The 22,098-nt window shown below is 42.8% G+C and overlaps 2 protein-coding genes across 3 annotated transcripts in view; one reads left to right on the top strand and one right to left on the bottom strand.

The window, feature by feature from the left end:
• Window positions 1–33: 33 nt before the first annotated feature.
• Window positions 34–17,832, bottom strand: ak6 (adenylate kinase 6). The gene is made up of 6 exons (XM_080051069.1): window positions 17,729–17,832; window positions 17,574–17,649; window positions 9,269–9,361; window positions 8,503–8,561; window positions 4,768–4,913; window positions 34–1,378 (listed from the first exon to the last, which is right to left on the bottom strand). The coding sequence occupies exons 2-6, from the start codon at window positions 17,608–17,610 to the stop codon at window positions 1,189–1,191; spliced, it is 525 nt and encodes a 174-aa protein (XP_079907195.1). The 5' UTR covers window positions 17,611–17,649; window positions 17,729–17,832; the 3' UTR covers window positions 34–1,188.
• Window positions 17,833–17,898: 66 nt separating this feature from the next.
• The window catches only part of rad17 (RAD17 checkpoint clamp loader component), a 29,788-nt gene continuing 25,588 nt past the window's right edge, over window positions 17,899–22,098 (top strand). For both annotated transcript variants that reach the window (XM_080045334.1, XM_080045333.1), the window contains exons 1-4: window positions 17,899–18,081; window positions 18,425–18,513; window positions 18,880–19,098; window positions 21,192–21,266. In XM_080045334.1, the coding sequence (XP_079901460.1) occupies window positions 18,472–18,513; window positions 18,880–19,098; window positions 21,192–21,266 (336 nt within the window). In that variant the 5' untranslated portion in view covers window positions 17,899–18,081; window positions 18,425–18,471. The remainder of the gene's footprint in view (window positions 18,082–18,424; window positions 18,514–18,879; window positions 19,099–21,191; window positions 21,267–22,098) is intronic.

The raw sequence follows: 22,098 nt of genomic DNA, 5'->3' as shown, positions 1-22,098 counted from the left end.
CTCAATTATTTAATTAGATTTCAATTGGGGAAAAAAAAGATTTGACATATTTTAAAGACACCATGATCAAACAAGACTTCATCTAATCTGATCGTGATGAGGCTACTGAATTTAATCAGAAAACCCCTAGCAGGTAGAACTCACACCTCAGCTGCTTCTTTTCTAACTTCAACTCACAGATTGGATCACATCACCCCTTACTTTAGCCTTACTTTGTACACAAGCTGCCTGGACGTTTTAAAATAATTTTTATTTCTCACGTTGAAAGCATTGCACATCCCAGCACCTTGTTACATGACTAAACTGTGAAGTGCACAGGAATCAGCACGGTGTGATCCTCAAGCAGAGTGAGGGCTAAACAGCATCAACTAACTACCTGAGGAGCACTGCATGTCAGTGACTTCTTTTAAATCAATTCATAGTTAGCTTATACTATTCCCTCTTATTTGATCACATCCAGATTTGAGATGTATTTATTTATTTTATATGGACAGTGCATATTGAACATTTTAATAATCATGCAAGATTATAGCCAGTGGCTAAGTACAACTTTAGTCCCTTTGGCAGATTGATGTTAAATATACTGAATATACAACGTATACTTTCTTACCTAGTTATCACTGCTTTTTAGCGTCTCATTTTTATAAATTTTTATCACATACAACGTTCAATAAATCTATCAATATTCAGAGTTATGGGGGGCTGGAGCACATCTTATCTGACATTCGTTGGTTCACTTTCATTATTGTTAAGTGACAGCAGCCAATACTCAGTGGGGTTGGAAATCTATCCATATTGTCTTTGTAATATGCACTGGTGAGAATGCTGTTTCCCCAAGAGCCTTTTATTTCTAAACAAGTATAACATGAATGCAGCAGTACACACGCACTGACTTGACACTAGTTTTTACTAGTTCAAATTCAGGCAATGCATATCAGGCAGTTGGTGCAGAAGGGCCTGGGGGTTGATTGGTTGGTGTGTGTTTCTTTAATGTTCAATCATTTGAGAGCCTGTTGGCCCAACAGCACTCCCTGCAAACTAGAGGCAGGCCAACATATCACCAGTCTTTATTACAGGTAACTATGAAAATAAATGCATTAGAAAATAACTACAATTCTTCTTTTATTGTCCAAATCAGTGTAGCGGACAGCCCTGCTAGTGGACGCTGCCAGGCAGAGCTGTGGGTGTCTAGTTATGGTCCTTCATCCACTGCTCAGTCCACTGCACTATCTGCTCCAGGTTCCTCTCCAGGTCTTCAGGGCTGTTGCTGGGCAGCTGGTGGACTATCTCCTGGCTGTAGGCCTCCATGGCCTCCTCGTAGATGGTCTGGAAGATCTCACACTGCACGTTGCTCTGCAGCTTCTTCTCTGTGTAGCCCCTGTCAATCAATAGATCACACAACTCACTTAGACAGGAGACAAACAACTCATTTATTACTCCTCTTCCTGATCAAATATATTACTATCGTGCTAATGCTAATGCAATAAGCTATCGGGGCTAGCCATAGTTAGGATAAATATTAGACTGCGGTTGCTAGTATATTGGGTTTTTATGTGTGGACTATGTTTCAATTACAGAATCATAACATTTAGACAGGTCAATACTCCATTCATCCCAGACAGGTTTTGGTGCAGTCTCTCCATATGCCACTCATTAGATAAGTTACAACTATTACAAGGTCACTGGGTACAATATCTAAATGCATTGCCAGAAGGACTCAGTATATGCTGGTAGGGGTGGTATCTGTTTGGAGGACCAAAAGCTCCTAAAAATCTATTAAGACCGTGAAATAGAGGTGGCATACCACCAGTTCATGACAGTTAAAAGGTGGAGTCGGTGATTCTGGAGAATGCTTGTTGTCAAAATCACTTTCTCAATACTAGTAGTGAGTATCTCCTCATGATCTGCTACTTTAACCTATTGCATGTGCATTAAAAAGAAATCCAGTTCTGTTAATACAAAGCTCAGGCTCTGTTAACTAACTTTGAAGTAAACAAAGGGCGCCCACCGTAACATGCCTGTTAACAGAGCCATATATTTGTAATAACTCTGGATTCTTTTTCAACGCTCACACACTACATACAGGTATAGTTCTGCATGATTAATCTAATCGCAATCGCACAAATGTCCCCGGGGCAAGCCGCAGCTCACATGAATGAGCGTTTTTCATTTGAATATCTAGCCTATCAAAACCAACAGGTGAAGCTCAATTAAACTGTGGCAGCAAGCCCAAATAAGCGACTGCACACCGGCCCGATAATCGCCGTCGTAGAGTCGAGAGGGGTCGGAGACACGAATCTGTTTGGTGTGTGCCGTGAAATCGGTCGTAGTAGATGTCGTCGGGCTTCTTTTGCGGCGGACAGTCTTTCAGTTGGAGCAATTTGATTTGTGGAGGGCTAACGAATCAGTGAAGCCCGGAAGTGAGGCGGGTAGCACAAACAGCTAACAACAGTTAGCCATCGTTTTAATGTGTTTGTTTGTTTCGTTCAGCGAGTACTCACATGCATCAACCCTTGTTGACTGCTCGACACCATGCTCGACACTCTCTGCTAAAAATGGTGCTCTTTATGGTCCATAAATATAAATACGTATTTATATCTATGTGTATGGTCTAGAGAGCAGTCCCATCATTTCCGGCTTCCGTATTTTTTCGGGCCACAATACAGATTAGCGCCGCCTGCTGTTATGGAGACATTATGTCCCGCGCAAGCGCAGAGCGTACGGAAAGTCAGCAGTCGGTTTGGTGTGTTCTTTGCACTTTTTCGGCTGCGACGGGAAGATTGGAGCTCCCTGGATCGGCAGTCGCGATTTTCGGGTAGTCGGATTGGTGTGTCCAGGCCTTTAGAAGCAAGCCCAAAAACCAGCAACCAATATTTGTAAGTGACTTAATAAAACAAACAGCCTTTAAAAAGCGGCTTGGCAACAATGGTGAAGGCCCACACAAGTTTACAGAAGTGCCACACTGCTACTGTCTTTGACCTTTAGAGGAATACATTTATTTTCAAGGGGGTAAAAAAAAATATAAAATTGTATTACATTTTTTATCTTTTACGTTTATTTTTTATTTAGAAAACATTGGGCTAGTGTTCTTTATTTTATTTTCTTCTTAAAAAGGTCACATATTATGCAAAACACACTTTTTAAATGTGTTGGAACATAACTATGGGTCCACGGTGTGCCTAGGGACTGCCAAAGTTTAAAAAAATATATAAAGAAATCTCTCCTTTCCTCACCCTCTCCAATATACTCCAGTCAGAATTCTCGCCGACTGTAACGTCACAGTCGGCACAGCCACTTCCCCATATTTTCTTTATATGTCCATGCTTCCCCCCCACATTAGTAACCAGAAACTTCCACCGTGCAGTATTCTATGATAACCCCACCCCCCCATTTCTTATTGGTCCACGGCCCCGAGATCCTCTGGAAAAGATTCCGACAGCCATGTTGTTTTCCCCGCTTTGCGACAAGATGCCGTAGTACAGCAAAGCATGCTGAATGTTACATACACCAACACAGAATGCTTTTTGCTCATACACCACTAATTTATCTTAACCACAGCAGTCAACAATGCCTCGTTTTTAATAACACAACGGATAGGAAGCTACTTGTGCTTTTTTTTAAACGGTGAAACTAAAAGAATAGTTTTTATTGGTATTTTTGCCTAACTGGTGTATAGCTATTGGCTTTGGGTCAAGCATCCAGCTTTTAATCATAATAACCCATTTAGATTCCCCACAGCAGTCTGACAATGCCTCGTTTTTAGCAAGACAAAGCATAGGAAGGTAATAGAGTCGAAGTCTAACTTTGAGGCTAATTTTTTCACTGATTTTAGTGATATTTTTAGCCGAGCTAGCTTCGCAGTAGCCTCCATCTTTTGCTGCATTTTTATTGTGAACATGCCGTTTCCATTAGCTTGTGGCTGTCAGTGCATCTGTATGAACATAGTCTTTCATGTCGACAAGGATCGGTCATGTCAAACTGTTCAAAGTGCGGGTGAGCTCCTGCGTTACTAGCACTAGACATGGTTCTTCTCATGGGTAAACCTAACCGTGGTAACATGCAGTACAGGCACGGCAAGCTATGGACCTATGGGCAGACGCCAATGGCTTCGCTTCCAGACAGGGGCGGGGGGAGCTCATAGATTGTATATTTACGAGGGGAGCTGCAGCTCGGTTTCAAAAATAGGCCATCGTGAGATTAGCTGAAAATCAGGGTATAGAGGCATACTACAATAAATTATCTGAACGTTTTTTTCAGCAAACAACTAAAGAAAAACGTATAAGGGACCTCTAAGACCATATAATATTGACAGAAAAGTGTATAATATGAGACCTTTAATATTATTGTTCTAAATTGAGAAATACCTATTTCAAAACTATCAATTATCTCTAATTTCCTTGAAAACCAAAGCAAGTAGACTCATAATACAATTTATTTAATATATCGCAATCACAAATTGCAATATATTGGCCACTATAATCGCAATCGCTCAATGTCCCCAAATCGTGTAGCACAATACTGGTAGAGGATTGTCTGTGCTCTGAAAAAAAACATCCACGATCCATGAAGGCACCTTTAACTCACTTACTAAGATATCCGACTTGTGAGGCAGCGGACGTTTTAACGCTTAAACGACTAGTCATGTGCATCCTTAGTTAAAAGCATTTGAAATATACAAAAATGGAAACCACAATCATACTGACAATGTTGAAAGGTCCACGGATGTTGAAGTCACAGGTTTCTATCCAGAAGTGTGGTGGGAGTTACCTGCTCTCCAGCCGCGTGTAGAGCTGGGTGTTGTCTGTGCGCAGGACAAAGACGATATGGAACCAGCGTTCGGGGAACAAGTCACAGCCATGGTAGTCCACGATCACACCTCCCTCCACCATCTGATCATCCAGCTCATCCACCACCTGCAACAACAAGTCACCAGATTTACATTAGACATCCAGCGGACGCAATGCAACTGGAGTGATCATTTACTTCACGTTGGTTTGACAATGTCACATGAAACACTGCTCAGCTCACAGAGGGACTACACTGAAAAAAATAAACATTGGATGAACTTTAAAAAATGTAATGGCGCTTTTCCACCGCACATGTAGCTCGACTCGACTCAACTCGACTCGGTTCAACTTGGTTTGGTAGCAGCACGGGTCGTTTTCCACCGCAAATAGCACCTCCTGAACGTGGGCGGGGTTTTCATAAGGGGCTGAAAGCCTACTCCGGAGCAACGTAGCAAAGCAGAAATTACGAGCAGGTGTTGCACTATTAACTGAACCAACCGCCAAAAACACGGATGAAAAATGTATAAGAAATACCCCCCTTGTATCTGTTTGCTAAAAGAAGTAGAAGAGGGGGCGCCTTTAGCTCAGTTGGTAAGGCGTCCCCCTCCTGGGCCGGGCCCAGCAGCAGACCCGGGTTCGATTCCCACCCGCGGTCGTTCTCTGCATGTCACTCCCCTCTCTGCCCCATTTCACCTCTGTCTCTCTGCACTATCAATAAAGCATAAAAAAAAATATCTTAAAAAAAAAAAAAAAAAAAAAAAGTAGAAGAATATTGCTACGGGCCATTAAAAGGGAGGGTTGTTGTCCCGATGTGTGACTCTGCCACACAGTCAGCTGTAGGGATGCGTCACGTAGGGGAGAACGGAGTAATTTGTCACACGGGTTGGTTGTCACAATCGTTATATCTCGGAACCAGAAGGCGCTGTCTATGAAATGTTGGTATGTAAATATCCAGAATTGGGATCAGAGGTCACCTACATAGTCTTCCTTGGAGTTAGACTGCTGAATTTGAGGTGAGATGACTGTTCGTGTTTTTCATGTCAAATTGAAAATATTTAGCTCCTCGGTATTTTTCTTCTAGGCTTTTACACAATGGGTTTATAACAAAACACTTGTTACCCTAAAAAAGTGTGAAGGGTAAACTATATTTTAGATTGTGGTTAGCAAGCTAATTAGTTGTCAGATGATTGTTGGCCTTGATGCTAGCAAGAAATTCAAGTTGGGGTTGGTCGTCACATTTTTTGGGGGGTTGGTTGTCACATGTTATCTCAAGGCTGCAGCCAGAAAAGGAACCCAATAATGAAAGAAATTGTCAAGCTGTATCCTCACTGACACCCCAGAGAAGGAAATAATAGAGCAGGAAAAGGCAGCTAGCATGCAAAAGAGAAAAAGGGCAACAAAATCAAAACAACCCAGTGCATCCCAAACTAGACCAGCTGCCAAGGCTACAGTAAGTTATGGAGGCCTATTTGTCAACTTGACAATGCAATTAAACTTTCAAATTTAGTTATACTTTCTTGCCTTCTTTTTAAGATTATTCCCATTAAGATAACATTGTGACAAACAACCCCATAGTGTTTGACAACCGACCCCTTGATGGGGTTGGTTGTCACAATGTGTAAGGGTGTCTTTGATTATTAATTTCTTCTTTATTACAATAAGAAAAAAAGTGAGGGGTACATATTTCAAGCCAACACCTTAAGCTTCAATTTAATGTAGGAATGACTATTGAAAGATGTTTAGGTGATAAGCAATTCTCACTAGAGTAAAAAGTGTGCCTACTTACCCCGTTCTCCCCTACATCCCTATGCACATAAACACGGGCATGATAAAGTTGACTGTTTAGTGCTTGTTTCAGGATACGTGTTTTCAAATGCAAGTCGTGTCTCAGCCCGAATATTTTATTGAGGTGATCAGTTCAGTCCGAGGCTTGTAATGTAATCGCTCGCTATCATGTCTGTCCCAGCTGGCTACTATATTCTATTTAGCCTAGCTGCTAGCTGCCCTACATGTCTCTTCTCATATGTTAAAAGTAACTTCCCCAACAACCAACACTGGATGAGCTTAGCGAATATATGGAAAAAAAATTCGGATCTGTGATGCAAATCAAATGAAAGAGAGCCAGAGTAGGCTGCACGCGGCGTAAATACACTCAAAAGTCCCGGAGAGTTGGGGAGAATAAACAACAGAATGAAGCCGGTAGTCTCTGGCCAATCAGAAGCGTCGGCAGACGACCGGCCACTGATTGGCCAGACAATAGTCTCTGGCCAATCAGTGGCCAGCCGTCTGCCGACGTCACCTTTTAGCATCGGCTCAGCTCGCTTGGAACCTAGAGCGAGGCGATACCAAAAAAGCAGCCGCTACCAGGTACCAGGTACCATGAAATTGCGGTGGAAACGCCAAAAATGCGAGTTGAGTCGAGTCGAGTTGAGCTGATACCATGCGGTGGAAAAGCGCCATTAGTAATCTGTCACACCAAATATTTCAGCTTTGATTCAATGTAAAACATTCATTTGGTGTAACCTGAAATTAATTGTTTAACATTGAATCAAAGATAAACTATTAGGTGTGACAGATTACTTACATTTTATAAAGTTCATCCAATGTTTATTTTTTTCAGTGTAGGCTGCCCCAACAACACCCTCTGAGAGCATTCAGCCTGTGGGTAGAAAACACAGACACAACACAGAATCTCCTCCAATCAATGCTTGGGGAGCAACAGCACAGTTAACAATATAGATTAATGGTTGTTGCTGGATCCAATAAATAAAGAGATGTCACTGCCCCCCTTAAAGCTCATGATTCCAATCATGATATTGAACCCTGACAGTCGACATACATTTTTGCAGGTCAACATTTTTTGTTTTTTTTGTAAGAACATTTGCATCACAATAAAAACAGGATAAAAGCAAAACAGTGATACCATGTCAGTAGGTGGCGCTGATGTGTCACATCAAACACCATAGAAGAGCATTGTGGACATGCCAACACTTCAAAGCTGTGAAGGCCAGGACACAACGGACCGATAATCGCCGTAGTAGAGTCCTGAGGGGGCGGGCACACGAATCTGTTTGGTGTGTGCCGTGAAATCGGTCGTCGAAGATGTCGTCGGGCTTCGTTCAATCGGCGGCGGGCAGACTTTCAGTTGGAGCAATTTGATTTGTGGAGGGCTAGCGAATCAGTGAAGCTCACTCTCTGCTAAAAATGGTGCTCTTTATGGTCCATAAATATAAATACGTATTTCTATCTATGTTTATGGTCTAGAGAGCCGTCCCATCATCTTCGGCTTCCGTATTTTTTCGGGCCACAATACAGATTAGCGCCGCCTGCTGTTATGGAGACATTACGTCCCGCGCAAGCGCATAGCGTACGGAAAGTCAGCAGTCGGTTTGGTGTGTTCTTTGCACTTTTTCGGCCGCGACGGGAAGACTGGAGCTCCCTGAATCGGCAGTCTCCATTTTCGGGTAGTCAGACTGGTGTGTCCTAGCCTTGGGAAGACAGAACTAGAGTTTATCACTGTGGTCGCATTAGATCCTCCCCACACAGAGACTCAGTGTCATAACTGTCATCCCATATGTCGCCTGGACATACAGTAAGGAAGAGTTGCAGGGGTTTCAAATCACTGCCAATTGTACACTCCTTTTTTTCATCTTTGTGAAGTATAAATCAGCACATCAGACCCAGGTTCAAAACTCAGAGGTGATATCTAACTCACCCTGTCTTCATCTAGAATGGGGCACTGGTACTCCTCGTCAAAGCCGTCATACAGTTGTCCTGGGGAAATAAAATCAGGATTGTTAGAACAGTATGGCTCTCCTGTCTATCTGCATACCAAGTCTAAATGCAAACCATTGGAGTCCTTGGTGAATCCTCAAAGCAGGGCCAGCTACCACAGCACAAGGTTGAGCTGATGGCTTTTCATGTCCAGTTAAAGGTTCAGTAAGTGGAATGGTCAGTTTAGCTAACTTCCTGTCAGTGACTGCAGTTAACAGTCCCCTCCCTCGTCCCTACGTTACCACATTAATGCACTGCGGTCTTCAAGCAGCGAGTTATCAAGCATCATCTCAGATCCGTAAGTAGGATAAAACATGATAAAAACCATCAAAACAGACATTGGTAAGGATTTTTACCTGCTCTGCCATAGTAGGCGCATACACATTCACCTATCTGTCGCTCTGCACGTGCACCGGCAGTGAGACGGGTGCCGGTTTGTAGCGTTCTCTCTTCTGATTGGTTATCAGTAGTGGGATCCCCGAAAAGTTTATTTGCCGATTACATGCAGAGCGAGTGACAGAGATCGGCTTTATGGAACGTGCACACTAAATAAGTGATCACTGTACGAATAAAGAGCGATTTAACACTTATATTAACATAAATAAATCGCTTACTTCACCTTTAAATTAAGGATTAAACAGAAGGATAAAGGATGTTCCACCTTTAAGGAATTTCAATCAGTGTCAGGTGTTTGTTTCAGTGTTTACCTTCCTGTGCCAGGTCTCCTATGTTAACATAGGTGAGGCCTGTGCGCTGGGCCAGCTCCTTTCCTAACGTGCTCTTCCCAACACCAGGGGTTCCTGTGGGACAGAGAAAGGACATTCAACAGCCTATATATTTCTATTTCACTCCATCATCTGATCAGGATGTTGAGCAGGACCAGTGACTCTGCAGTCAATATGCTGAATCCTATCCCTACATGAAGTGTCTTCATTTATGCTCAGGAACCCAGAGGAACAGGGGACTGTGCCTCTGATGCCACATTGGCCCATGGTAAGTGCTGAACATGTTGTTTGATGTATTAACTCATCTTGGGCTTCAACTAATGACTGACTATATTAATGAATGATCAAACTGCTGTGGTTCCGGTGTAATGCCGAGTTGTTGCACTGGATACATCCGTCTCGTGCATGCACAATTCAAGTACCTATACCAACAATGTCACCTGTGACCCCACTGGAAGGCTATATACTCTGGTGACGACAGAGGATCTGTTCCTTTTCATCTTCTCTCAGCGCAGGAGTACCGCCTTGCGATCCAAATTTTTGGATCATTATCTTGCTGCATGATGAAGGATCTTCCAATCAGTTTGGTTGCATCTTTCCTTAAATTGGCAGACAAAATGTTTGTGTAAACTTCTGAGTTAATTTTGCCATCATGTGTTACCATCATCAATGAAGAATAATGAGCCCGTCCCAGAAGAAGCCATGCAAGCCCAAGCCATGACATTGCCTCCACCGTGTTTCACAGATGAGCCTGTATGTTTGGGATCATCAGTAGATCCTTTCTTTCTCCAAATTTTAGCCTTTCCATCACTTTGGTAAAGGTTCATCTTAACAACAACACAGTAACACATGATGGCAACAGCTAAATTAACTTAGAAGTCTACAGAAACATTCGGTCTGCCAATTTAAAGAAAGATGCAACCAAACTGATTGGAAGATGCTCCATCATGCAGCAAGATAATGATCCAAAAACAAAAAAGGAGTTCATCAGGGGCAAGAAATGGAAGGTTTTAGACTGGCCAAGTCAATCTCCAGACTTAAACGCTATAGAGCATGAATTTTACCTGCTAAAGAGGAGACCGAAGGGAGTAACCCCCCAAAACAAACAGCAACTGAATGAGGATGTGTTGAAAGCCTGGAAAAGCATCACAAAAGAAGAATTCAAACATTTTGTGATGTCAATGGGTCACAGGCTTGATGCAGTTATTGCAAGAAAAGTATTTGTGACAAAATATTATGTTTTATTCACTTTAATTTATTTAAAGTCTATCTGTTCCAATACTTCTGCTCGCCTAAAAATGTGGTGTTCCTTTACAAATAATGATATCTTCTCAGTTGTGTATCGGATCCAGATGTGAATACCTGGAAATTAAAGCTGAAATTTTGAGCTATTGTCTCATATTCATCTTTTGGTGTCAAACCCAAATGTTTCCAGTCTACAGCAAAAATAAAGGAATTGGCCTCACTGTTCCGATACTATTGGAGGGGACTGTATCTCTTCTGATTATTGGGGTGGGGGGGGACATCCCCTGTGCCCTTTCCCCCGCCCCACCTCCCCAAATCTACGCCTATGGGCAAGCATGTGTCTGTGAGTTGCTGAAAAAAACTGCACCACAGCTGCCACTGAAATGTTCAGACTTCAGAATTTGCATCAAAGCCCTAATGAACATAGAAACAAGATGCTTTATTTAAACTATGTCCATAGTCCTATGTCTATGTTTAGGTGGTGATTGTATTTTTTTCGGCTGTACTGAAACTAACGGAGGGAGGCGGCTCACTCTATAGGCCTATCCTCTTGTTGCGCTGTCAGTTTGCAATGCCTACATGGCTCTGTGTTTTCATGCTCGTGAAATGCAATCCGATCGCGGAAGCCTCCCCTGAACAACGTTAGCGGACATGATATCCCAGGCGGCAGGTTATCATTTTAGCCGTTAAGCCACAGAGCTTTTCTAACCGGCAAGGTGATGACACCGTTACCCACAGTCACAGTCTCACCCCATGTTTCACCGGGTGAATCACTGCTTCGCTCGCGCAAGGCTTTTGTGTTTCGGTTTAACATCAGTCTTAGGCGAGCGAGTGTTTTAACTTTATGCTGAATAACCATTGCACTGCAATCGCTGAAAGCGAAATAGTTCAGGCGGGGGCGGGGCAGAGTGGGGCGCACTAGTAGAGATGGAAGGGTTTGCTTACTTGCCAGTCGAAGCGTCAGGTCTGTAGTAACCATGGTAGTAACAGGCATTCAGGCTTGAGCTGTTAAATTCAAATACATGATGTGTAGGTGCGGCTAAAAGGTCTGACAGTGTAGGCTACTAGCGGTGTAAGAAAGGTTCCGCATTTTTCCACAGCCGTCAAAACTATTGACGGCTGTGATATTGCGCTTGGGGTTGGGGTGGCCGAGATTCTGCGGGGGGGGGGGGGGGGGCCACCCCTGGCTCCGCCACTGGCTTTAAGAGTCTGGGCCCATGGGCCCATAATCTCATAATCCGTATATGAACCAAATGGTTTCCACAATATTTTTTTCTATTTTCGCCGGGAGCATGCACAAACATTATTTATTAAAAAAAATAAAAATAAACAAAAAAAAGTGGGGGGCCCTAGCCTGGTCCAACCAGACCATCATACTTCATTTCATTTGTACAGAAGGTCTGGAAGTGCTGTAATTGGCAAACGTTCACTCACTTGGAGGCGGGTGTCTGTCGAAGTTTAAAACTATTGGATCTGCCCAGTGCCACTCTGGATTAGCCAACCAATCGCATCACGTTTGGTCAACACGTGCGTCATGAGACGGCTTCTGACGATGCGTTCAAGTTGGACAGGGAACTCGGAAATTTCCGACTTCACTACATATTGTAGTCTATGAATCTACCGGTACCTGGCAACAGTAACTTGTTAGAGCCTAACGTTTAGTTATTTGGACGAGAAAGGTTTTAGGCGTCCATACTTTCGCGAGCAGATGCACTGGAACACAGACAGGTCGGAACTCGGAACTACCAAGTCGGAAATCTCCTTCTTCCGAGTATAAAGGAACGCAGCATTCAACTGAAACTGGAGTGTTCTCAGCCACTCGCTCTGTTCGCTGATTGGACGATTGTAGATTCTCCGGAGAATCTGGGAAATGCGCTGTACACCCAGACTGACTACTGAAGGGAAAATTAAATTTGGCCGGAAGTAGGCGGGCGGGCGGAGCCAGGCTAGGGGGGTCCCACACTGGGTCTTGAAACGGGCCCCGAGATCGTTGAGACCGCCCCTGCCCGCTTGTCGTGCCGCCTGAAAACGGAACGCTGCGCTTTCTCTCTGCCCGGCCCCGCTCGCCTCTCCATTGAGAATGCATTAGTTGGCGCAACAAATGCCTCGGCCCGTATGAAACGGCCTTAACTACTGAACGAAGGAAATCAAATGAGGTTTTGGCATTTCCCCCAAAAAACGGGACAAATTGTGTCCCGGGAGAGATTTATTTTTTCCCGGGACAGCTGGTGAAAAAAGAGAACAATTCTGGGAAAAACGGGACGGGTGGCAACACTAGTAGGCACATTAACACGGTAAAATACTAGTACTGCGGCTACTTGAACGCTCTGATGACTCGGAGAGAAAAAAAATTTAACTTTCCTGCAGACGTGTGAATGTTGATAGTTAGCCTGCTATCGGTGTATGAATGAGTGTGGGAATGGTAAGGTGGGAAAGGAAAACAGGTCTCCCTTGCAAAAGAGTCTTCGGTCTCAATGGGATTTACCTGTATAAATAAAGGTTAAAAAAAAAAAAAAAAAAGACGCTCTGACTGACTGATGTCACCGCCCCTCAATGACAAACACTGTTTCTGATTGGCCAAATGACCGTCAAAGCTCATATGATAGGAGTTAACATCCGTCAATCATAGTTAGTCACTATGGTCACTCCATGTCCATGCTCCGCTCTCCACACACACACACACCTGGCCATCAGACCCCCCCCCCCCCTCCAAAAAATATTTTCTCAACGGATCTCCACGAATCACATAGATGGCCAATTTTGTTTCCAAAACGGCGAATTTCGCCGAAAGGTGACGAGTTTGCATGCCTGAATGTCTTTTGGCCCTACACCATTTAGTGCCTTAAAAACTAACATTAATATTCTAAAATCAATTCTTTGATTGACAGGAAGCCAGTGTAAAGACCTCAGAACTGGGGTAATGTGATCCGCTTTTTTGGTCCTAGTGAGGACTCGAGCAGCAGTGTTCAGAATTAGCTGATTGATTTTTTAGGAAGGCCTGCAAAGACACTAGCCCCTTTTACACAGCCAGTGAAAGCCGGGAATATGCCGGCCTTTCGGCCCTCCGCCCTGCTGTATAAATGCGACAGTTGCGGAACGAGGGAAGAAAGGTGCGAAAGATTGTTCCGGGAATTTTACTACCTCGGGGGGTAGTAAGATTCCCGACACAATCAGTTCTGCATCTCTGTTTAAACTGTTTAAATGCGGCCAGCTTGTTGTTGCGGAACAGGGAGGCGTTTGACGTTCCATAGTCTATGTTCTAAACATGCGACCATGTTAGCAGTTGAAGGACGTGTGTTTAACATTAATCACGGCGGCCTGATGTCCCGTAAAAATCACCAAATAAAAGGAACGGTGTATAATCTAGCTGATCATAAAGTCCGTTGCTCAATCCAAACCCCCGCGCTTCATTTTGCAGAGTGTATGAGTCTATTTCTGCCCAGGAGAAGTTGTACAATGGGAAAGCTAGGCTAAGGGATAAAGTATAGCGAACGGGTCACTTGCTAGAAATAAAGACCGACAAGCTGAAGCAGAAGCCCGACGCGCAGCGGAGGGCTCTTGTTCAGCTTGAATGTCGACCTAGTAACGGGGGAATAGTCTGCTCGCCCCGCTAGACTGTCTGCTTCAGCTGACTGAAGGCTCCGGCTCAGCACAACACATTCCGCCGCCGCTATTATTATCCTAAGTCTGAGCGTATATCCACACTTCATTTCTGTCTACAGTAACGTGACTTCACACACTGTGTGTATGTGTATGTTTATGTCTGATTGGCAGATCTCTGCCCTCACAAAGAGACTCGCTTACAACCAACCTGTCACACACACACACACACACACACACACACACACACACACACACACACACACACACACACACACACACACACACACACACACACACACACACACACACACACACACACACACACACACACACACACACACACACACACACACACACACACACACACACACACACACACACACACACACACACAGAGGTGAAGCGGTCGGATTGATTTAGTCAGTTTGGTTAACTGTCCCAGTGATGTTGGACTCAGCGCGTAGCGAGATCAACTGGCACATCGTGGGGACAGTAAAATACGGCCCTCTTACTGCAAGCTCCAGCACTTCTGCTCTCAATTCACCGGCCAGTGTTGTTGTAAAGCAGCTGACCGGCGCGGCGCTAAATGTTTACGTCACACCTGACGCTGTTCACAAGCACCTCTTTCATTCCGGAGCGCTGTGTAAAAGGGGCTACTGATGCGCCAGCAGGCCGGCGTTGCTTGGTTCTGTGTAAATAACACAGAAGCAAGCAAAGCCGGCATTTTGGAGTGATGTTGTTCCGTCAATATGCCGCAATCTCTGTGTAAAAGGGGCTACTGTTACAGTAGTCAAGTCTAGTAAAGATGAACGCATGGACAAGTTTTTTTAAATCCTGCTGAGACATAAGCCCTTTAATTCTTGATATGTTTTAAGGTTTTAGTCCTCTTTGGCCAAAGACAATTGCTTCAGTTTTGTTGTTGTTTAATTGAAGAACATGTTGGCACATCCAATCACTGATTTTCTCAATGCACTTACTCAGTGTTTGTATTGGACTACACTGAGTAAGCGAGGGCTGCCCCTGCGACCATCTGTGCCAGGGCATCGTGTGCAACTCCTAGCACATTCTCCAGGTTGTACCGTGTCAACGTCTCCACCCCATCCAATGGGTGTGGTCCTGATGCCAAGCTCTGCTGTCTCCAACCAGTGAGGTGGGTGCTTGGATTCTTGGTGACCTTATTGGTATAGGTCAGCGTTACTCATAGCGCGGCTCGCGAGCCGCTTGCGGCTCGCCAAGCTTCTATGTGCGGCTCGCATGGCAATAAAAAAATACTGTGATATGATCATGCACAGATATTTCATAAAACCATTAAAAACAAGCAGATCTATAACATCAAACCTGTTAAACTAACGTGGCTGCTCTCATACAAATAAGTAATAAAAGAATAAGTCAACAATGGCATTACAAGGTGGAAATACAGACTAGAAAATAATATATTTAAACTTGCTCAGCCGTACGCTGACTGACAACGGGGTTGCCAGATTTGCGGTTTTCATGCATTACAAGGGAGAATGTGCTCTTGGATAGATTGGGCTGTGGCGGAAAAAACTAACTCACGGTCAATAAAAATATGTTATGCATACCGTCTATCACAGGCATGCTCACGAACATGGAATATATTAAATCATTTGCAAAAAAATAGATCTCGTTTCATATCGCTAAGTTGGACATTTAAATTGGAGAACACTTAACAACCTGGCAACCACACGCACGGTACCGCAACAATGCTAGCTTGGATGCGATTTCAACATTTCATGCTGGTTACTGGTACATTGATAGATGTCTATTCAGAACCAGTTGGGCACCAGGTGGACAGATGAAAAACTCCACAAACGAGGAAAATGAAGTGTTTTGGCTAAACTGCATATTGTATGTTCACTTTGATCAGGCAGGGTTCCCAATGTCTCTGAATTATTCCAGAAAAATAATAGGCTGCTAAACAGCTCACATAGGACACAGTTGAATTAGCCTCTTAATTTTCCTCTCATAGTGCACCAGATTGATGAATTTACCTTTTGAAAGGTAAAAAAAATGTATTCCAGGGGGGTATTATATGAACACACCCATTTTGATTGATAATATGTCATTCATAAATTTGTTTTAACAAATATTTGAATAAAAAGTAGGATAATAATTTATTCTTCAATAGCTTTGATGTTATGTGACCCCAGTGTCTCCAAATTATTCCAGATAATAGTACACAGTCACACAACTCTTAATTTTCCTCCAAAAGTGCACCAGATTGATGCATTCTGGGTTGAAAGGTACCAAATTTTCTTCCGGGGGAGCATGCCCCCGGACCCCCCTAAGGACTGGGTTCCCTCAGTTTCACAAAATACTGTGGGAAACACTGGTTCAAGAATTACATATTAATAAGCAGGCATGCTTATGTATGACTGGATTTATAGCTTTTGATACTTTGCGGCAAAAATGGCTCTCCTGCTGACTTTGTCCTGTCAGTGCGGCTCTCCTGAAAAAAATTGTGAATACCACTGGTATAGGTCATCCAGTGCTTTAAGCACCGCCTCTGGCGGTCAGTAAGGATGAAATAGAACGTAGAGTTACGTACAGTGCTGCTTGAAAGTATGTGAACCCCTTAAGCCTATTCAAATTTTATTTATTTTAACCATTATTAATTCATTTTAATCAATACCAGCATTTTTATAAGGAATAACAGATGTTTATCAATTCAACATGTTTCTTTTCCGGCAAACAATTGTTAAAACAGATGATGAACAAATGATTTACCCACTTTTGTATGTGCAAAAGTTTGTGAACCAAAGTGAACCCATACAAGCCAGACATGCCAAAAGGGAAGGAAAATCTCGGAGGATCTCAGGAATAGAGCTGTGATGGTGCACATTTGTCAGATATAAATTAATTTAAAACAAAAGTTTGATCTCCATCGGTCCACCGTGAGGCAAATCAAATAATCTACAAATGGAGAGCTTTAAGATGGCATTCATGCCATCTTGAAAAAGCCTCTGCTCTCAATAAAGAACAACACTGCTTGTCACAACTTTGCCAGAGACCACCTGGAGATTCCTGAAGTCTTCTGGAAGTCTATTCTGTGGACAGATATGTCCAAAATTTAACTGTTTGGTCCTAACCATAGATAGTATATAAAACCAAAACTGCCATGTTTGGGCAAAAAAGCAACTCTGCCTACCACCAAAAGAACCTTCTCCCAAGTGAAGAATGGCGGTGGCAAATGGTATGCATTGGCAAATCTCCAGATGTAATGTTTGGGTTGGCCTTTACCAGAAAAATCACTTTTCTTGTGGCGCGTGTGGATATGTTTGAAGAAAGTCCTATTCTAGGAAGATGTTCAGTCAGTTCAGGTATATAATTGTATATTAACTAGACTGTTGAAAGTCTTCTAGAGCCCGAGACCTCACCAAGACACGCAACACAAGTATGTGATATCACCTGTTATTACCTGTTAACAGAATGTTGGGTTGCTTCTTCATCTTCATAGCTTGCTAGCAGCCAACACGTGACTTGATGACGGCAACCTGAAACACAGAATGGCTTTTTTATCTAGTTATTCTATACGGACACCTTCATCTCTACGCTCAATGTCAAGAAACAAACCTGAACAAAACCGCAAGTTGACGATACGGAACACTCGGGTAGCTAGCTAGCTAGTCCTTTGCTATCACACCAGCATGAGGAGCCCTCCACTTATAAACACTGCCGTAAACGCGAGCTTCACGTCACTTTTACGTCAATTAATGTTCTCTTTGCGACACACATACTGAGTTCAAAAACGTCCATAGTTTAAAAAGGTAAACTTCACTTTGCCCCATATCTTGTTTAACGCTTTCGTTACACAGACGTAACAGCCTCTTTAATTCAAACATTGGTTCTCATTTCACCGAACAAGAGTTTTGAAGTGACGGCAACGCCAAGTGTGCTAGTACTGACATAAATGGTGGAACAAGGAGGTAAGTTGATGGAGATATCAATTAGCTGTACACAAACTAGTTAACCCATTCCACCATTCTACAGTCAAGCGAATGTAGTTAAACAATATCTAGCCGTTCAGAGACACTGACATTGATCCAAGTGTACTTTTATTTGACTCGTCAAAGTTGTCGGGTATATGTAGTGTGGGATAGCTTTATACACTTTTGGCAGTACAGTAAAAACTGAAAGTAAAGTTAAGTTAAATAATAGAGTTTAAAACCCTAAGTACCCGGCCAGCCTTTTAGACTGTCTGCTAAAAGTGTGCCCTGTTGTTGTTGCTACCATGTGTTAGCAGCATCACCACCTACCACTTGTTTGCAGGTCTCCATTGAGTTGAAGGTCTCCCCTCAATGTGAACACGGTGAAGGATGAAGAAGCTTTCTATGGGAGATAAAGCTGCTCCGAGCAGGGCAAGTTCTCCTAAGGAGCCTTTATGGAAATAATTACATGATAAGTGTGTTTAGATTGGCAAGACCATGTAACCACCTATGTAATATATAATGTATTTGATATGTCAAAGTATTCTATATAATTTACTGATATATATTACTGATGGTTTTCCTTTTTTTTAAATCTTACTGCTATACCTTAGTACTAAAGTACCAGTTCTTCTTTGAGCACACAAGGAACTCTGTTTCCTCCTGTAAATCACATTTAACATTGGGTTCTTTCTAGAAATCCCTTTTAAATTGTACTTATTTATAAACTTATATGAGATATCCTCATTCAATTGTCCCGACTCTTGAATCATTCTTGTTTGCCTGTGTTTCCAACAGCTGAACTGCTGGGTGGATCCAGCCTTCGCTGATCTTCCAGGAGAAAGCCTTTCTGTGTGTGGCCGGAGAAGGGGCAGCCAGGTGTCAGGCCCCAGCACTGAGGGCAAGAGGCCCAGGAAGAGGAGGGGAGAGGCAGGCAGCTCTGCTGCTCACACAGCCCCCAGGGACCAGAGGGACCAGGATGAGCCCTGGGTGGACAGACACTCACCCCGATCACAGGTCAGAATCATACTATTATGGTTTCCATGCATACAATATCAGGCCTTGATATAAAACCCCAATTCCGAAAAAAGTTGGGACTAGGGTTGCAAAGGGGTGGAAAGTTTCCGGTAACTTTCCGGAAACTTTCCACGGGAACTTTCGCTCGGAAATTTTGGGAATATTCCAAATTGAGAATTATAGGAATTAACTAAATGGCGGTCAATTAAATGTTTTTTTTTCATATCCAAACATTAATCTAAACATATAAACATTATGTTTTGTCATTGGCAGACATCCACGCAAACTTATACAATAAAAAACACATTACATTTGAACAGATTTATTTGTAAGTAGAACTTTATCAAGTTTTGATTATTTTATGAACAATCAATAATTTCACTGAACAATAAAAAGATGAATGTTGAGTAAAATATTACTGTCTGACCCAACCCATTCAATAAATTAAGTAAATTACCCCCCATTGTGATGGAGGAATGCACAGTGCATGTAGGGGTCGTGGCCTCAGTACCCCTGCAGTAAGCATTGTGCTATAGCCTATGTGCAACTTGCCAAGTGTACTTGCATGAAATCTGGTGGCTTTAGTCAAGATTATGCTAAAACATATTTTCCCCAACTATATTTAAAATCACTTTTTTTTTTTTTTTTTTTTTAAGATATTTTTTGGGCATTTTTATGCTTTATTGATAGTGCAGAGAGACAGAGGTGAAATGGGGCAGAGAGGGGAGTGACATGCAGAGAACGACCGCGGGCGGGAATCGAACCCGGGTCTGCTGCTGGGCCCGGCCCGGGAGGGGGACGCCTTACCGACTGAGCTAAATGCGCCCCCTAAAATCACTGTTTAAGCCTTTGTAAACCTGGTCTAGTAAAAAGCAATATATGATATCAAGTTGAGTGTCTCAATAAGCTTTAAAAAAAATCTGATTTGAAATTAAATGTTCATAAATATTATAAAACTTAGTTGAAAACACTGTTTTTTACAGTCTAGAACGTTTGCCAGGACTGAAATAACATAGTTGGAAGGATTTAGTGCATTTGGTTTGCTTTCAATTTAGTAAATTCCAGTTTATTCCCGTTAGTTCCCAAAATTCCCGTTAATTCCCATGGAAACTTTCCAACTTTGAAAATTCCCGAAATTTTGCAACCCTAGTTGGGACATTAAAATGTAAATAAAACAGAATGTGATCATTTCCTAATCCGTTTTGACTTATTTAATAAATAACAAAATTACGATGTCATGCCCATGACCTCAGGTGGCACTGCATTAACTGTACAAGCCTGTGTGGCAGTGTACAGTAGGATCTGGGGTTGCTTCAGGTCTAGGTTCTAAGCAACCAATAAAGCTTGTGTGACTTTTTTTGGATAAAATATTTACAGTAAACAGCCATTCCATCCTGACTTCAATAGCCCCTTTTACACAGCCATTTATTGATTGCACCAAAACATTTCAGGGTTTTGAGCAGACATTTAATTTAAAATAGGCAGATTCTTCTCCTAAATAACAAAGTTCACACAGTCCCTGTTCCTGAGGTATTTGTTTAAATCTGCTGACTTTAAGGGACAGAGGAAGGATTCCTGTCCTCGAACGAGCAACCAAAGATCTCTGATTTCTTGGTAAATTTGCTTTAACATAGAATTATGTAGCATAATAATGCTTGATTTGAATGTATGTCCGTCATTTGGGTTTACTTTTAACAATATGTCATTTTAACAATTTTCTTGTGTGTTTTTAGCAGTGGTAAGGGTTGAAGCTTGAACCTTCAAGTATGTAGTAATGGTTTGTTTGTGTGTGTGTGTGTGTGTGTGTGTGTGTGTGTGTGTGTGTGTGTGTGTGTGTGTGTGTGTGTGTTTGTGTGTGTGTGTGTGTGTGTGTGTGTGTGTGTTTGTGTGTGTGTGTGTGTGTGTGTGTGTGTGTGTGTGTGTGTGTGTGTGTGTGTGTGTGTGTGTGTGTGTGTGTGTGTGTGTGTGTGTGTGTGTGTGTGTGTGTGTGTGTGTGTGTGTGTGTGTGTGTGTGTGTGTGTGTGTGTGTGTGTGTGTGTGTGTGTGTGTGTGTGTGTGTGTGTGTGTGTGTGTGTGTGTGTGTGTGTGTGTAGACGGAGCTAGCTGTCCACAAGAAGAAGATAGAGGAAGTGGAGAACTGGATGAGAGTTCACACAACCACATCACAGGTACTTCTTCAGAGCATTTTACTCACTAAAGCTTGTCTACCGGGCTTTACCTCTGTCAGTGTACAGTGTGTTAAGATGTGTTTTGTTCAGTGTGGATGACAGTATAGCTGTCAGTTAGTGGCAGTGACGTCAGTCGGCCGGAGAGTCTGTTTAGTAAGTTTCCTTTCTCTTCTCCCTCGGTCAGGTGTGTGAGCATGTTGCCGCAGTAGTCGATCATTTCAGTTGAAACGTGTTTATTTGAGTTTATGTGAATCACCCGTGTGTGAGTAAGTACATGCAGTCCCGATCGCTGTTATAAGTTACAGTTTATGGATATTATTAACGGCCGCGACTCGCCGGTCGCAACAGCTGTTCTAACGTCTCCTCACGAGCGGAATGTAAGCTTTTGTTATTTTCCTGCGATCTATGCTGCTGTGCCTGTGAAAGAAGGAAAATAAAGAGCGGATGAACCCTACTCCTCCTCTCCTAGTCTCATGCTTATAGTCTGACGTTTTTGGCCATAAGTGGTGTTCTGGCCAACACCTCTGAAGTGAAGCCAGTGATAAGCAGATCAGCGCGGCACCGGTACATCCACCAGTTTCCTCCGCTACACTAGGCTACATGATGAAAGATACAGACAGGGTTCGTACAGATGCTTGAAAGTCTGGAAAATGCTTGATTTTCAATCGAGTGTTTTCAAGGTTTGAAATGTGCTTGAAATCTGAACACTGTGCTGGAAAATGCTGGATTTTCTCTTTATTGACCAGTGTCGTAATTCATCAAATTCTTTCATTTTTTTATTCTGTAAATTAAAAAAAAAATCTGTCGCAATGTTTTCTTCGCCGCCGTCTTG

This window comes from Ammodytes marinus, assembly GCF_949987685.1.
Source record: "Ammodytes marinus genome assembly, chromosome: 2".
Taxonomy (NCBI): domain Eukaryota; kingdom Metazoa; phylum Chordata; class Actinopteri; order Uranoscopiformes; family Ammodytidae; genus Ammodytes; species Ammodytes marinus.
This window is presented reverse-complemented; position numbering and strand designations above follow the sequence as displayed.

What these genes read in the sequence shown, in the direction of transcription:
- ak6 (XM_080051069.1), bottom strand. Translation starts at nt 17,610, where the DNA reads ATGAAGATGAAGAAGCAACCCAACATTCTGTTAACAG. An exon ending in CCATTCTAGATGAAGACAGG is followed by an intron (nt 4,914 to 8,502) that starts GTGAGTTAGATA and finishes TTGTTGTTGCAG; the next exon opens with GTGGTGGATGAGCTGGATGA. An exon ending in TACACGCGGCTGGAGAGCAG is followed by an intron (nt 1,379 to 4,767) that starts GTAACTCCCACC and finishes ATTGATTGACAG; the next exon opens with GGGCTACACAGAGAAGAAGC.